Raw genomic sequence first — 16,723 nt, forward strand, 5'->3', positions numbered from 1 at the left:
TGTGCAAAATTTTCAAAGCATGGATGGAAGGAGGAACACCGTACCTCCAGTGAAGCGTGGTGGCGGCAGCAGCAGGAACAGGGGCCATTTTTCTCCAGCTGGAACTGGTGGAGGGAATTACGAAGAGTTCCAAAACGCAGTCAGTGCGAGCACAAAAACGTCAGGCTTCTGCTAGAAATAATTTAAAAAAAGGTCAGGAAAAATCTACTAGAACACCTGAACTTTATAAGGGTATGTACACTTTTGCAAACGTGTGATTTCTGTTTTTGACTTCTTTTCCACAAGTCTTTTTTTTTTGAGAATTTAGTGAATTGAGTTGTTGCATTTGAACTGGGGTGTGTAGACTTTTTAATTTTTCTTGGCACACATTCAACTCACGGATACTACAATAACAGGAGACTTATTAAAATCGGTTTGTTTCTTTACATTTTTGTCAAGTATGTTCACACAATCAGTGCTATTTTTTTTTATTTTATTTTTTTTAAACTAGCGTTGTCAAATGATTACATTTTTTTTTTTTTTTAACGAAACAATCGCACGTCGTTTTCTGTAACTATCGCTGTTAATTACAACAGGAAGATGTTGGGGGTTCACTCAGCACACGCCCACCCCCAGGTTTCATATGGGGGCCCAGAATTTGGGGCGATGCCCCCGCCTACTAGTGTGCATTTCACAAGCGTGTCTCGTGGGAGCAACTTTCAAATCTGCTACTAGTACACGAAGCTGGCATGCTCCAACGGCTCTGCATGGGCGTGTGTGTTTTCGTTAGTGGGCTGAAGGTTCCTCCTCGCTGGAGCTGGGTGCAGTTTGATGTCACACCTCCCTCCGCCCCCCCTCCCCCTCGCCCGGGTGATGATTCGCGAGGAGGAAGATGCGCGCGCTCAGAGCCTTCCGCCGACCTTCGCCTCCTTCTCTCCGCTTCACCGACGCACCGTTGTGACGCCGCCGCCGGAGCGCCTCGTCGGCTGCCCGCCGCGGGACTCCCGGGTGCTTCGCCTGCCTTCCAGCGGCTTCGTTGGCCTCACGCGCCCCCCTCCCTCCCCTTCGGGGCACCCCCGCCGCTTTCAGCCATAGCCGCAGCAACAGCAGCAGCAGCAGCAGCTCTCCTCCTCCAGCCCCGACAGTGAGGCAGATGCCCGTCGCACCGCTGTCACCCCGGCTTCTACTATGGTGGAGTTCCCGTCCCTGAGTCCTTACTGGCCGCTTCTTCGCTTCCTGGTGCCTCTAGCGATCACCAATGTTGCCATCGATCTCGGCGAGCAGGTAACGAGTAACGGACCCCCCCACCCTCCAAACGGACCCCCGCCTTCCTTCCTTCGGGAGGCGCTTGTTAGCATCGGCGGCTAATGCTAACGATGCTCGGTTTTAACGCCACAAAAAGGCCAGAAAATGGCAGGCGACGTTTACAAGGACGTTCAATGCTAGCCTAGCCGCAGGGTGTATGTGTGTTGGGGTGGTATTATAGATACATGATATAGGCGGAGGAGAAGTGTGGAGATGCTTCTGTCAAGAGGGGTTATGGGGGGCATTTTGTCACCTGCCCCTCCTTCCCTAGAAGGACGCGAAGAGATCAGGGAGTGAAGAAGAAGTGCATAGATGTAGGTAGGGATTAAGCTTATGTAATGCTTCTGTTTTGCTGGTATAAATAGCACAGCTGGGGCTTGTGCAAAAAGGGAAAGGGCAGATAGGAGGGGAGGGAGAGTCTGGGCCAGTGTTTCCTTATCTTTATTGCGAGTCTCTCAAACTTTGTTTTTTTTTTCTCAAGGACACCGTCACAGTCTAACTTCTAATTAAACACGACTCCTAAGTGCACTCTTAAATTCTTCTTTATAGGAAAAAAGAAGTCATTATGTTATGATAAACTTTTTTTTTTTTTTAGAGGACAAAAGTTGTAACTATCAGAATGAGTTTCCAAGTTTTTTTGTTTTTAATAAAAAAAAAAACGCATTTCCTTTGATGTTATCTGGATAAAAAGCAATCCAACGACAATTAAGTTGTATGTTTAAGATAAGGGAACAAATGAAGAAAAAAAATGGGGGTAAAAAACCCATATCATGTTATCAGAACAAAGTTGTTATTTTTAAGACATTTTCTTAAATACATTTTATAAAGATGAAATAACACTACAAGAACCCGAGAATTACTAATTTTGTACAAGATGAAGTCACAGTGTTAAATACTGTGTATTACGCACCAAAATCACAGGAAGTGATCAATTTCAACAGGAAGTGACCTGTAACAACAGGAAGTCACGCCACTGACCTGGATAGCCGACAGCCCATGCAAACCATTGAAATGACAGGGCGGCCATCTTGCTCCTCCCATCTCGCGAGCAGACTACTGTGTAAACTATGTACAGATGAGACCTATACAGCTTGTTGGCAGTTAGTATCAGGCCAGGGGGCGGGGTGGTCACTATTTTTTTAACAAGTAGAAAAAAAAAAAATTTAACAAGTGGACAGTATGTACCTTGAAGAACCCCTTTTTGTTTTATTGCTCAGTTCCTTAGACCCCAATATTAGATTTGGCAGAGGCATCTTTTGTTGAATTACAGTTATAATTTTTTAATGTACAAGTTTCCTCCTGTAAACATTAAGCATATAATTTATAATGTATTTAAGGCAAGTTGTAAAATGTCTGAAGTCCTCTTGTTTATGTTTAACAAATCTAAAACATCATAAATCATGTCGTTTCTACGAAGTACTGTCTCAAATGTTCTCCAGTTTCGATACTGTAAATGTGTACAATCGTATGCTGAGAAACATTTCTTGGGAGGAGCAATATGGCCGCCTCGAGACCTCAAAAGTTTTGGCTTATCAGCTATCCAGTCATCTAGCCCAAAATCAACAGGAAGTGATCCGGAAGTGGCCCAAAATCAACAGGAAGTGATATGGAAGTGGCCTAAAATATCACCATAATAAGTAAATGTGAGAAGTCATGCAGTAGCTTAACAAGTGAGAACTTAAAAACACAACTTTAGTCTCATAATTTTAGGCCTTGACTTTGTCCTTTTCATCTGGCAAAAAATTTTAGTCTCCAAAAAAAATATGCCGCCAAAGTTGTAATTGGAATAAAGGAAGTAAACATCTCGATTGTTGGAACATCTTCACTTGTCGCCTTGGTTGTGAGCTGGCGTTCCAGACGTTTTTTTTTTTTCTTTTTTTGCTGTGCTGATTAAAACTCATTCACTGCCAGGCCAGTAAAAAAATGGATTTATGACGTGGATACCCGTCAGTGGCAGTGAATGAGTTAAAAAGAAAAAAAATGCATATCTTTAAGGTGTTTATTTTTCAGTGTATTGCAAAATGAATTTGAAATAATTGGATGAACAAAGCTATATAATTTGTTGCTTTATCGAGTGAAACGTTTTGTTTTGATCCTAACTGGTGCCCGTCTCGTTGGTGTGGGCGCAGGCGCTCAACCGGGGCATCGCCACAGTCAAGGAGGACGCGGTGGAGATGCTGGCCAGCTACGGGCTGGCCTACTCGCTCATGAAGTTCTTCACGGGCCCCATGAGCGACTTCAAGAACGTGGGCCTGGTCTTCATCAACAGCAAGCGCGACCGCCGGACGGCCGTCATGTGCATGGCGGCGGCGGGCGTCATCGCCTTCGCACTGCACACCCTCATAGGTGGCTTGCTCGCAAAAAAACAAACAAACAAAACGAACAAACTCCTTCCCCTGGCCCACTTCCTGCCACTGAGGCAACTTTTGTTTTTGTTTTTTTTTCACGCTGCAGCCTACACAGATCTGGGCTACTACATCATTAACAAGCTCCACCATGTGGACGAGTCTGTGGGCCACAAAACTCGCAAGGCCTTCCTCTACTTGGCCGCGTTTCCTCTATTGGACGCCATGGTGAGTACCTGATGCGACTACCACCTCAAAAACTAACAAACACTTTTTATTACCAAAAAGTAGCGACATACAGATACGCTTTTTTCAAGGCCGATGCTGATACCGGTTATTAGTAGTCAAGGAGACCGATATTCATTTGCAGTAAAAGAGAAAATATTTGCGTCAAAATTATAAAAAAAAAAAAAAAATCTTTTAACCCCTTCGGACCCGTAGATGATTGCTGTGGTCATGACATTTGCATGTCTAAACCAATAAAAAGGCATCATTTGGTTGATGTCAACACTTATGGTTCATGATTGGATCCTAGCTAACCAATCACATTTGAAAATTGTTAAAAATAAGCTTGGTAAGTTTGCAACATGCTAAGTCATATTATCCTGGCGTCCACTATAACAAATAAAAACATCAGGAAACCAATTTTTTAATGTTGTTCTTATGTAGAAAAAAAAAAAAAAAAAAGTGGGTCTGAAGGGGTTAATTTTAAACAATTAAAAAAAAAAAAAAGAAAGCTTTGTTTAAAAATTAAATCCATGTTCATCAGCATCTATTAAGTTAAATTAAAAACTGCGCAAGTAAATAAGTATCTAATATTTTCTACTGGAAAGAAAGTTATTAATTTATTTACTTTTTTTATTTTTACAAATAGTCGTGTTTTCCCAGTGTCAGCATCATTTTTTCATTAAGTAGAAATTTAATGAAATAAATCCATAAATTTAAGTACCCTGTATCTGACTGAGCGACAAATGCATGCGAATGTATGAAAAAGGTATCAAAAGATCTTTGCAGACTGTGAAAAATTTGTTGGAAAAGTCTTTGCGACAAGTAAAAACTGTCTGTGAACATCAGACAAATCATGACGAAAACAAAATTTGCTACGTTCGCAAGCATGCACCGCTCAGTGAGACGCCAGCTTTATTCGTAAAAGCCGGTAATTGGTTTATCCCTACCGAACCGGAACTTATTATTATAAGCCACTGTAATATTAAGCACCGTTTGAATGTTAAGAAACTGTACTTCATGATTCCATTAAAATGTAACGATATTACACGTTAAGAACTGCACCGAAATTGAACACAACTACTGAACTGTGCATCAGAAACGTACTGAAATCATTTTGTAGTCTGAACATTTCATTCAGTGATTCTTTTGTGTACCACTAGAGGGAGCCAGCGTACCAGTTGTCCCGAGTTGGGCTTGTAAAAAATCTGCGTTTCTTGTCCGTACAGGCGTGGATTCACGCCGGCATCCTCCTCAAGCACAAGTACAGCGTCATCGTGGGCTCCGCCTCCATCTCGGATGTAGTGGCACAGGTACAAATCAAATCGGGACAAATTTGCAGGCAAAAGAAAATCACTCATTTTTTTTCCTTCTTCTCATTACATTATGTCAAAGCCTCTCTCGTAAACAAGTATTGCTGTGGCCGCCATGTTGGTGGCGAAATGGAGGGGAGGAGCTTCATTGTTTTACCTGTCTGAAAGTGACGGCGCGTGCTCTGCTTCAGATCGTGTTTGTGGCCATCCTGCTGCACAGCAACCTGGAGTGCGTGGAGCCCCTCCTCATCCCCATCCTCTCGCTCTACATGGGCGCTCTGGTCCGCTTCAGCATCGTGGGCCTGGGCTACTACTGCAACATCCACGACACCATCCCGGACTCCAGCGGGCCGGACGTCGGGGTAAAAGTGTCGGCGAGTTGTCCGGCATGGGGAGCGGGCGGACTTTTGATGTTTTTTTTTGTTTTTGTTTGTTTTTTGGTCTGTCAGGGCGACGCCACCGTCAAGAAGATGCTGAGCTTCTGGTGGCCGCTGGCGCTCATCCTGGCCACCCAGCGCATCAGCCGGCCCATCGTCAACCTGTTTGTGTCCCGGGACCTCAAAGGGACCACCGAGGCGACAGAGGTGCGGCCTCTACGTTCCTTTTTCACTATGCATCTGAAATATTTGGGATTTTTTTTTTCCCCATTTGTCAATAACGGGTTTGCTAACGCGCTAATTTGGCGCTAGGCAGTATTTATAAAAAAAAAATGATTTGGGGAGCGTATCGGGCTGATTGATACATGACTTATTTCAAGCTAGGGCTGTGCAATTAATCCAAATTCAATTACAATGTCAATTATTACACTCCACAATTACAAAATCATCATAATCATGGAAAAAAAAAAATACTCATTTTGAGTTTATACCTTTGCACCTTTTTTTAATTGTAAAAATAACTATTTTAATCAATTATAAAAAGATAATTAAATAAAATGTATATTTTTATTATATATATATATATATATATATATATATATATATATATATTTATATAATACATTAAATTTAAAAAATACTAATTTTGAGTTTTAGTTTATACATTTGCACCTCTTTTAATTGTAAAAATAACAATTTTAATCAATTAGAATAAAAAATAAATAAAATTTACATTTTTATTATATATTAATTATCCATCCATCCATTTTCTTGACCGCTTATTCCTCACAAGGGTCGCGGGGGCTGCTGGCGCCTATCTCAGCTGGCTCTGGGCAGTAGGCGGGGGACACCCTGGACTGGTTGCCAACCAATTATATTATTTATTATATATTATTTTTATTATGTTTATATATTTCTAGAATACATTTTAAAAAGATAATACTCATTTTGAGTTTGAGTTATTACATTTGCACCTTTTTTTTTTTAAATTGTAAAATAACTAATTTAATTTAAAAAAAACAACTTTAATCCAAAAGGACGTTGCATAACTAGTGTTTCGAATTGTTTTATGTTTTAATCATTTTTACTTAAACATTTTCTTGTACCAAAAAAATAGTCCTAATAGTAATTTCAATTATTAACAAATTAATCATGGTTAATATTTTCTTCATAATCGAGCAAGGTATTGAGTACTCATGAAGGATGCCAATACCAACCGTGATACGTGTTTTATTTATATTATTATTATTTTTTTAAATCTGACATTGGGTAAGTCTTTTTTTTACCAGTGGTCGGTTCTCAAACTGCGGCTGTGACTCATCATGTGCGTCAGAAAGACAGAAAAGGTCTTTGTTCACAGTTATCGGTCATCGAGGACAGCTGGGATAGGCTCCAGCACACCCGTGACCCAAAGTGAGGAGAAGCGCTGTGGATAATTCATTGGAATTTTATGTAACAACAATAAGTGCTAGTGTAGTAAATAAACGTCATAAAAAAAAAAAAAGTAAATGTAAATGTGAGAACAAAAAAAAGGAGTCAAATTTGTATGTAAAAATTATTTAAATATCACGTCTTGCTGGTGTTTCAGGTTCTGTAATTGTTTCTCATTGGCTGTTATTTTTGTCCCTTTCATAAGTTAAAAAAAAAACAAAAAAACAAAAAAAACACTTTTGTGGATTTTGAATGCGCTTTTGTCTGAATGAATTTTGGGTGAAAAGTTCACGGGTGTATTTTGGGCCTTGAAAGAGACTTCGAAAGGTCATTTGTGTTCGGCATTCCGACGGCGGCAGCAATAAGTCAAGTTTGTGCGCGCGGACGCCAACCAAACTCCCTCCGGAGCTTTCTGGCCGGCGCACGTCCCACAAAGCTGTTGTGCCGGCCGGAAAGGCCTGGAAACGAGCGACAACGCATTCCCGCCTCTCCTCTCCTCGCCTGTCACAATAACTAACGGCAACAATAACTCCTGTTGTCATTTCCAGCCAGCGTGCATGCGTAATAATACAATACACTCAAGATCTGTTTACACCCGGGGCAGGGGGCGGTCTGCAACCTATGGCTCTTTCGTCACTTTCCTGTGGCCCATAAAAAAAAATAATAATAATAATTAAAAATAAAATAAAATCAATATTGATTTTTAGTTTTTAGAGAAAATATTCTTCAAATTAATGATTAAATAAAAAAATAAATAAATATTGAAATATATATAAAATTAAAAATATTAAAAAAATCTATATATTAAAAAATAGTCTAAATGTTTAAGTTGTTGTAAAAAGAGACGAAAGTTTTTAAAAATACCTTAAAATGTAAAAAAAAAAAAAAAAAAAAAAAAAAAAAAAAAGACCGTTAAAATGTCCAAAACAGAAAATAAATCTCCATGAAAAAAAGAAGAAAAAAAATGTCTAAAAAAGGAAGGAGAGGCAGAAAATTACCAGATGTCCATAAAATTGCCAAAAAAATGTCAGCAATTTAACAGAAAGACAGAAAAAGTCTCGAAATAAACATCGAAATCTTGATATATTTTTTTTTTATTCATTAGTCGTCATTCAATTGCTTTTAATCTAATAAACCCAACATACGTTTATTTAAGGGTTTCATTTATTTGGCTCTTCTGTGGCCCACGAAAAAAAATTTGTTTTCAATATTGATTTTTATTGTTTTAGAGAAAATATTCTCCGAATTAATGATTGAATTCAAAAATATAAATTAAATATTAAAATATATATAAAATTAAAAATATATATAAAAATAAATATTAAAAAATAGTTTGTTTAAGTTGTTGTAAAAAGAGACGAAAGGTAGACGAAAGTTTTTAAAAATTAACAAATCATAAAATCTCCATGAAAAAAAGGAAGAAGAAAATGTCTAAAAAAGGAAGAACAGAGGCAAAAAATGACCATAATATGTCCATAACATTGCCAAAAATGTCAGAAATTTAACAGAAAGGCAGAAAAGTCTAAAAATGTATGGAAAAAATAAAACGGAACACGACAAGTAGAAGAAAATTAATCTCAAAGTTAGATTAATTTTCAAATCTCAAAGGCTGTTAGGGCGATATGGCAAAAAAAAAAAAAAGAATTGAAATCTTGATTTATTTTTTGTCATTCAATTGCTTTTAATCTAATAAACCCAACATACATTTATTTAAGGGTTTCATTTATTCCTAAATAATTCCTGTGCAAAATGTGACAACGATCATGTATACTGATTCTAAATCAGTTTTAACATCAACTTAACATTCGGTTAGAAAAATGACAACTGCCAATAACATCTGGACGTTTCGTTCATCAGCATGTTCAAATGTTTTGTGGCTCCAGATTTATTGAACAGGAAAGGTTGCTGACCCCTGACCCAGATACGAGACGTCATTTGGACATTTTTTATTTTTTTGCTTTGAGTACTTGCGAGTGAACTCTATCAAACTTACTATGCAAACAATGAAGTACTGTTGAGTTTTATTTGCGTCTGCACGCCTGCATTATAATATGTTCCCACTGGTTACGCAACAGCAAGTATTGCATCACTCCAAGGCAAAACGCTCTCTGTCGTCATCGCAGGCAGTGGCCGTGCTGACGGCGACGTACCCGGTGGGTCACATGCCCTACGGCTGGCTAACCGAACTGCGAGCCGTGTATCCCGCCTTCGACAAGGTACGTCAACACGCACGCGCACCGGAGGAAGCGGCGCTAATAACTAAACGTCTTCTGGTCATCCCTCGCCAGAACAACCCCAGCAACAAGCTGAACGCCGGCTCGCCCATCACCAAGTCGCACATCAAAAAGTTTACATTCTGCTGTCTGGCTCTCTCGCTCACGGTAAGATTCCTGCTTACATTAAATCATTTTTCATCCAGCGAGGGAAACGAAGGGCGTTCATTTTTGCGTACGCGCGTGTTAAATGGGGAACAAAAAACAAAAAAAAAGAGAGAAGTCGATGAAAACTTCCTCAAAATTGTGATTTTACACCCGCTAAAACCGCAAACTGACATCCCACATTAGTAAAATATGAGGAAGGGTCAATTTGGGTCAAAATAACAGAAGGTGCTAATGTCAAATCCATTTTCTTCAGCAATGTCACAATCATGCCACCATTTTCACATAAAAACAACTACAAACAAATCATTCAATGTACTGTGAAATTAATCCAAATTTAATTTCAATTATTACACTGCAATTACAAAATCAGCATAATTGTAAAAAAAAAATAAATAAAATTATATATATATATATACTGAGTTGTTTAAATTTATACTTTTGCACCTTTTTTAATTTTTAAAATAACTATATAAAATCTATAAATAATATAATATATAAAATAACTTACATTTGCATAATAGTAATTATATTAAATTTGTCTTATTTTGTACCAAAAAAAATAATCGTGGTTTCAATTATTACACTCCGCAATTACAAAATTAGCATAATTGTAAATATATATATATATATATATATGATTTCAATACATTACCAAAATATTTGTGATTAATATTTTCTTCATAATCGAGCAGCCCTAACAAAAGTTATGTATTTCTTATGAAAGTTATTTATATAGATAGAGAGCTGTTTTTTTCCAGGGCAGATACCGATGCCGATTATTAGTATTGAAGGAAGCCGATAACCGATATTTGAAGCCGATATTCATTTTCAGTAAAAGCGGGGGAAAATATTGGCGTCAAAAGATTTTTTAAATACAAATAACAATCTTGACTTTGTTGTAATGTCTTCAAGCATTAATGTTGATTGAACTTTTTTTTTTTTTTTTTTTTTTTTTTTTACTTTTTCCAAAATGTATGTTTAAAAAAAATAAATAATATTATACATTTTAAATATCTAAATAAAAACTGTTCAGGGAGTTCCCAAGATTATCAGTACATCTTAAAAAGTTAAATACCATAGCTGTATTTTTCCTAAAAAAGAAAAAAAACAAAAAAAAACATGGTAAACGTTCACATTTCTTTGTTTTAATGTCAAACTAAAACAAAAGGTTCCGAGGGTCTGCAGCATCTTATGGTTACCTGAAAATTGAAATAGTTTCCTGAGATTAAAAATGGTTTCCAAATACCCAATATCGGCCCATTGCTATTTTTTTTATTTGATTCTGTTTTGACTTCTGCCGTCATCAACGTCAAGCGCTCAAGATGCGGCAATTGAGTGTAAACAAAGACGGCGCAACTCAACAAAGACTCCTTGGCTCCGTTGCCATCATGTCTTACATGATGCAACTGAGTCACGTGATCAGCCCCCAAAAAGTGCCGAGTGGCCAAAAGCAACTCCGGCCCCGACTTAAGCCAACGCGAGGCGACAAGGTCAACATGTCATTTGTCGTGTGACGCGACCAAATCGCTCACACGGCCTGTCTGGATGTCCTCATCCTCGGGTTGGAGGTGTCGGGTTGCACCCGCTTCAAAACAAAACCAAATACTAAATAGCGGTTATGCTAACCACGCCAGTGAGACAAACAGTCCCCCTTCTCCCCTCCCTTATGAGGTATGCGCGCGTTTCTTCAGGCTGCAACTTGTTTACCACCAACGCAAGACGTCCTTTTCTAAAAAAGCAGTCACGTCGCCAAGCGCCCGCGGGGGCACCTCCGCTCAGCTTGCGCCACCAGCTGGCCTAAATAACGTATGACGGGTCCAAATTGTGTTGTTTTGGTTTGCGTGCAGCTTTGCTTCGTGGTCTTCTGGAGCCCGCACGTCTCCGAGAAGATCCTGGTGGACATCATCGGCGTGGACTACCCGTTCGCCATGCTCTGCGTGGTGCCCCTTCGCATTTTCTCGTTCTTCCCGCTTCCAGGTATGTTTTTGCATTAAAGTGTATTAGAGAAACTTTTTTTTTTTTTTTTTTTTTTAACCAGTGATTGGTGTTTATTTTGTACTTTGTATAGTAAATTAACAATAAAAAAAAAAAAAAAAAATGTTATCAGATTGGTCATTGTTTTCCAAAGTAAAAACATATGTTTGCAAAGGTCTTATTTTGATTAAATATACAAGATATTTGGTCTTCACTATTGATTATTTGAGGATTTGGACAATTTTTTTTAATTAACTCATTCACTCCCAACCATTTTCACTGAACCAATTCCGTTTGCTCCCGGCTGTTTTACTGGATTTTGACTGATTTTTGCAAGGCACACAGAATATTCTGTTCTATGGCTATAAAAACTTGGAACCTACCAAAAGAAAGATTACAATCTCTTCTTTCATCAGGAAAAAAAAAAATATATATTTGTATCTGTTTCCGTAAGCATTAGAATATAGCTAAGTTTCATCATTATTCACAAACCTGTTGAAAACACTGGCAAAAAGAGCTTGTTGCAAACGGTCCTGGCTGATCTCTTATACTTGCTGGCCGTTTTTTGCGATCACTACCATTGCTTTAAATTACCTCTTCATGTCAGAAGCTGTATCAAAGACTTATGTATGCTCTAGCATTAAAAAAAACAACAACAACAAAACGTATAAATGAGGAGTGAAGAACAAAGTATTAAATTAAAAAACTTATTTTTACGCTTTGGGTTTTGAATGAGTTAAAAATGGCAACAATTACTTTGATTAAAATAGTTGTCGATTAAGTTGATAATTGATTATTGTCAGTTATTTAAATTATTTTGACAGCTCTAAATTAAATCAAAGCTTTTTACACCAATACATAACCTGTACACCTCAACCAAAATGCAAATTATTCCAATATTTCAGAGAGGGGATGTAAAAATAACAGATTGCAAAAGTGTGCACACCCTATCACATCTCATGACGTGACAATGTTCAAAATTAACCAACCACTTTGATATGTACAATGAGTCAGCACAAACCTGCCACCATTTAAACGTCTTTAACCTCATATAATTCTCAGATGTTCTAGTAGGCTTTCGATGACTTTTTTTTCCCCTGCTTTCTAGCATAAGTCCTAAAGATTTTGCGCCATTTGAAAAGGTTCATAATTCTCTCCAGGCTCCACCTTGACTAAGGCCTTCGTTCAAGCTGAAACAAAACCACCACCTGATGTTTGTTATAATATAAACCTTTGTCTTGCCACCCAACTCTAAAATCCAAACATATGAAGGGAAAAAAACCCCAGAAGATTGCTGTCACATACTAAAGAGCCAGTGCTTGCCAGAAATTCCTGCATCTCAAGTATTGCTGTCAGTCAGTGTCAATAAAAGCCTACTAGAACAATGGAACATTTGAGATTAAACCAGAGACCCTTAAAATGGTGGCAGGTGTGCACAAACTTCCATTTCACCCAAATTTGAATGTGATTAGCTCATTCTGAACACAGCCACATTCCACAGTTATTGGAGGGTGCGCATACTTATGCAACTACATCATCTTGGTTTATTTTCATTTACCCGCTCTCACACTGTTTTGTTTTTTTACTCTAAGTTGTACAGGTGAGAATGTAATTTTTTACCCCACATTACAAAAACATGGCATTTTAACAGGGGCGTGTGTGTAGACTTTTGATACACAGTGATACGTGACGCTTGTACTGTGTGCTTACGCAGTGACGGTTCGGGCCCACCTGACGGGCTGGCTGATGACGCTGAAGAAGACGTTTGTGTTGGCCCCCAGCTCGGTGCTGCGCATCATCGTCCTCATCACCAGCCTGGTGGTGCTGCCTTACATGGGGTAGGTTCCAACCCTGTCGCCGCTATCAACGCCCCGCTCATTGTCGGTGCGTCGCAGGGTTCACGGGGCCACGCTGGGGGTGGGCTCCCTCCTGGCCGGATTCATCGGTGAGTCCACCATGGTCGCCATCGCAGCCTGCTACGTTTACCGACAACAGGTGAGCGACGACGTCGACGCACGCAGCACGAACGGGACGATTGCTTTGTTTTCATCTGGAAGAAGCTCACATTTGAAGGGCAGTGGATATAGAAAGTCTACACACCCCCCAGTCCCAGTTCAAATGGCAAGTTTTTTGTCATGTTAAAAAAAAAAAAAAAAAAAAATAAATATATATATATATATATATAATAATAATAATAATAATAATAAGAATAAATTAACATTTTTCACCATAAATGTGACCTAACCTGTGTGATTCCAATTGGGGGAAAAAAAAATCTGTTAGAGAGGGTAAGTAAAAACAAACCGCGATAATGTGGTTGCACTAGTGTGCACACCCTTTACAAGCAGTCCAAAATATTCAAATTCATGTTAAGTGGGAGGCAACACAACTGCGGCCATTTAAAGTGCCTCTAATTAACCACACACAAAAAAAGAAAATTGGCTGCTCTAGAAGGCTTTTTAACCACATAAATAATAATTAATTAATAAATAAATAAACAATAAATGAACCCAGTTTCTGTACAGGATGTGTAGACTTTTTATTTTTATTTTTTTTTTTTTATAGTTAACGTAATTATTTCATTTATATTCTGAAATAAAATAAAATTTTGACATTGTTGGAAATTAATTGGAATTAAAATATCAAAAGATTGTCTGCGCTGATATTTTTTTTAAATCCTTGTAATTTAGTGTACATTCAATTTTGTGTGACTTTAAATATCACTAATATATTTATTATTATAATTATTTATATATATTTTTTATTTAAAAAAAATCTTATTTCATTAATATTCTGAAATAAAATAAAAATCTGACATTGTTGGAAATTAATTGAAATTTAAATATCAAAAGATTGTCTGCGCTTATATTTTTTTTTTTTTAAATCCTTGTAATTTAGTGTACATTCAATTTTGTGTGACTTTAAATATCACTAATATATTTATTATTCTAATTATTTATATATATATATTTTTTTTTATTAAAAAAAATCTTATTTCATTAATATTCTGAAATAAAATAAAAATCTGACATTGTTGGAAATTAATTGAAATTTAAATATCAAAAGATTGTCTGCACTGATATTTTTTTTAAAAACCCTCATAATTTAGTGTACATTCAGTTTTGTGCGACTAAATATCACCAATATTATATTTATTATAATTATTTATATATTTTTTTATTTAAAACCTTATTTCATTTATATTCTGAAATAAAATTAAATCCTGACAGTTGGAAATTAATCGATATTTAAATATCAAAGATTGTCTGCGCTAATATTTTTTTAAATCCTTGTAACTTAATGTACATTCAGTTTTGTGTGACTATCACTATTCTATTTATTTTTATTATAATTGTTTATAGATATTTTTATTTAAAAAATAATAATAATCTTGAGGTGGTCCAAAATTTATTTTAAGTGTTAATAAAATGATGAAAACTAAATGCCATTTGTGGGATACTTGACTCACAGCCAATTTTCAGCAGTAAAAAGTTAATATTTTGTCTTTAATTAATGTGGTAACTTAATTATTTTTCATGTACAATTAATACCTTTAAAAAGTAATTTTTTTTCTACTTGCTGTCAACTGATGATGACATCACCTGTGCTGAAGAAGTAGGCCAAACCCAGAAAACAGGTGAGCCATGATTGGCCGTTACCTACTTCCTCAGCACAGGTGATATCATCATCAGTCGACAACAAGAAGAAAAAATAGTTTTTAAAAGGGTTAAAGCTATTAATTGTACATGAAAAATAATGAAGTTATCAAATTCATTCTGGACAAAATATGAACCTTTCACTGCTGAAAATTGTTCAGTGAGTCAAGTATCCATTTATTCCATAGCCATATTATTCAAACTTTTAAGATTTAGTCCGGCGAGTCATGAAAACAAAGCGAAATAAACGGAAGCTGACTTTCTACTCAATTCCGATTGATCGGTGATGCAAATTTTTGTTGTTGCTAACGTTGTGGTTCGTGTCCAGCGTCACAACGAGCTGTCCAACGAGCTGGTGGTGGAGGGGGAGGACTCGGCCCCCATGAGCGAGGTGCGCTCGCGCTCGCCCAGCGACGCCGTCGAGGAGCTCCGCGAGGACGACGAAGGGCGCGAGTGAGCCAGAGGACGTTTTCTTTTCTTTTTTTTTCCCCCCTTCCTTTTTTGTTTTTGTTTTTCTTCCCGCGGGGGAAAGACGAGGGGAGGAATGCGGAATTCTCCCGACGGCGCCCTCCCCTCCCCATCTCCGCGACGACGCACACTGTAAACAAAGCCATCCGAGCGTTGATCCAATGAGTGTACATAGCGTCATGGCTTCCTCGGTGTTTACTGGTAAACAAGGGAAAAGGAAAATAAAGGAGACGGGAAACGAGCGTCAACATTTGAGTGGAAATCCAGACATGTCGTGGGGACTTTTTTTTTTTTTTTTGCTGGGTTGTGCAATTCCATCGAAATCGAAAGTGGTATACAGGCCATCGTTTTCTAACGTGTAGATTTGACGGAGGCGAGGGGTCGGGAATCCCTCGTCGTCATCATCATTATCATCATCACACATTCACTTCCACGCAGTCGGACCTGCTTGTGTTTGGCCAATCATCTTCTTCATGTGCTGTATATACTGTACAGACATTCTTATTTGGCAAATAAATTGCTTTATTATTAATTCTCTTCTGATGCTTTCAACTTTCAATCCAAGTTTTTACTGATAAATGGTTCAAATGTGAATTGTTGTTCTGCACAATATTAGAAAATCATGCTATATAGTTGCTGAATATAGCAATATCGATTATTGCGATATCTAACATGATTTTTTTTAATTATGAATGAAAGAATTGCATTTTTCATGCAGCAAAATAAGCAAACTTATAATGTTCACCTATTAGATGGTGGTGCACATTTTAGTTAGTGGCTGACTGGTCAAATTCAGTAAAAGCATAAAATTTCACATGAAACTTATCGCATGTCTTTGCAATATGAATATTGCATGGGCCAATATCGCGCTATTGATATATATTTTTTTTAAATATATTGTGCAGTCCTAGTTAATACTGTAGTTAGTGTTTGACAGCAGTACTTTCTGGTTAGGGGAAGAAAAATGCACGCAAACAGAAGATTGTTCCATTGGATTTTTTTCTAATTTCTCCATTCTTAAGCTCCCCATAAAATGCTTCACATTTTTTTTCTGTAATTTTTTTGTATTCATGTTTTTGGTTTTTATTTTTTTCAATGTATGTTTTCCCCAAATATTTTCCTGAATTTGTACTCTATTTTCATACACGGTTCAGCACCTGCACATTTGTATATTCAGATCTTTTTCAAAAAATTTTTTTCCTCCGTTATCTTAGTTTTTCATATTTTTGGGGTACTTTATTTACGGGATCACCCATTTTTTTCATAGAA

General features: G+C 37.4%; 1 protein-coding gene and 1 long non-coding RNA gene across 2 annotated transcripts in view; one reads left to right on the forward strand and one right to left on the reverse strand.

Moving 5' to 3' along the window:
- Positions 1-1,259, reverse strand: part of LOC144009175 (uncharacterized) — an 8,502-nt gene extending 7,243 nt beyond the window's left edge. The window contains exon 1 of the long non-coding RNA XR_013280857.1: positions 45-1,259. This is a non-coding gene — a long non-coding RNA (uncharacterized LOC144009175). The remainder of the gene's footprint in view (positions 1-44) is intronic.
- LOC144009174 (progressive ankylosis protein homolog) lies at positions 696-15,986 on the forward strand. The gene is made up of 12 exons (XM_077508733.1): positions 696-1,263; positions 3,414-3,630; positions 3,739-3,857; positions 5,084-5,167; positions 5,359-5,529; positions 5,617-5,751; positions 9,099-9,191; positions 9,264-9,356; positions 11,204-11,333; positions 13,045-13,168; positions 13,226-13,325; positions 15,315-15,986. Exons 1-12 carry the CDS (start codon positions 1,168-1,170, stop codon positions 15,441-15,443), a joined length of 1,491 nt encoding a protein of 496 aa, XP_077364859.1. The 5' UTR covers positions 696-1,167; the 3' UTR covers positions 15,444-15,986.
- The last annotated feature ends 737 nt before the right edge of the window (positions 15,987-16,723 follow it).

This window comes from Festucalex cinctus, chromosome 20 (assembly GCF_051991245.1).
Source record: "Festucalex cinctus isolate MCC-2025b chromosome 20, RoL_Fcin_1.0, whole genome shotgun sequence".
NCBI classification, from domain to species: Eukaryota; Metazoa; Chordata; class Actinopteri; order Syngnathiformes; family Syngnathidae; genus Festucalex; species Festucalex cinctus.

Bases quoted from the DNA above. Each gene is read 5' to 3' on its own strand.
- LOC144009174 (XM_077508733.1), top strand. From the start codon at position 1,168: ATGGTGGAGTTCCCGTCCCTGAGTCCTTACTGGCCGCTTCTTCGCTTC. The intron at 3,858-5,083 runs GTGAGTACCTGA...TTGTCCGTACAG, and splicing joins TTCCTCTATTGGACGCCATG to GCGTGGATTCACGCCGGCAT. The intron at 13,326-15,314 runs GTGAGCGACGAC...GTTCGTGTCCAG, and splicing joins GCTACGTTTACCGACAACAG to CGTCACAACGAGCTGTCCAA.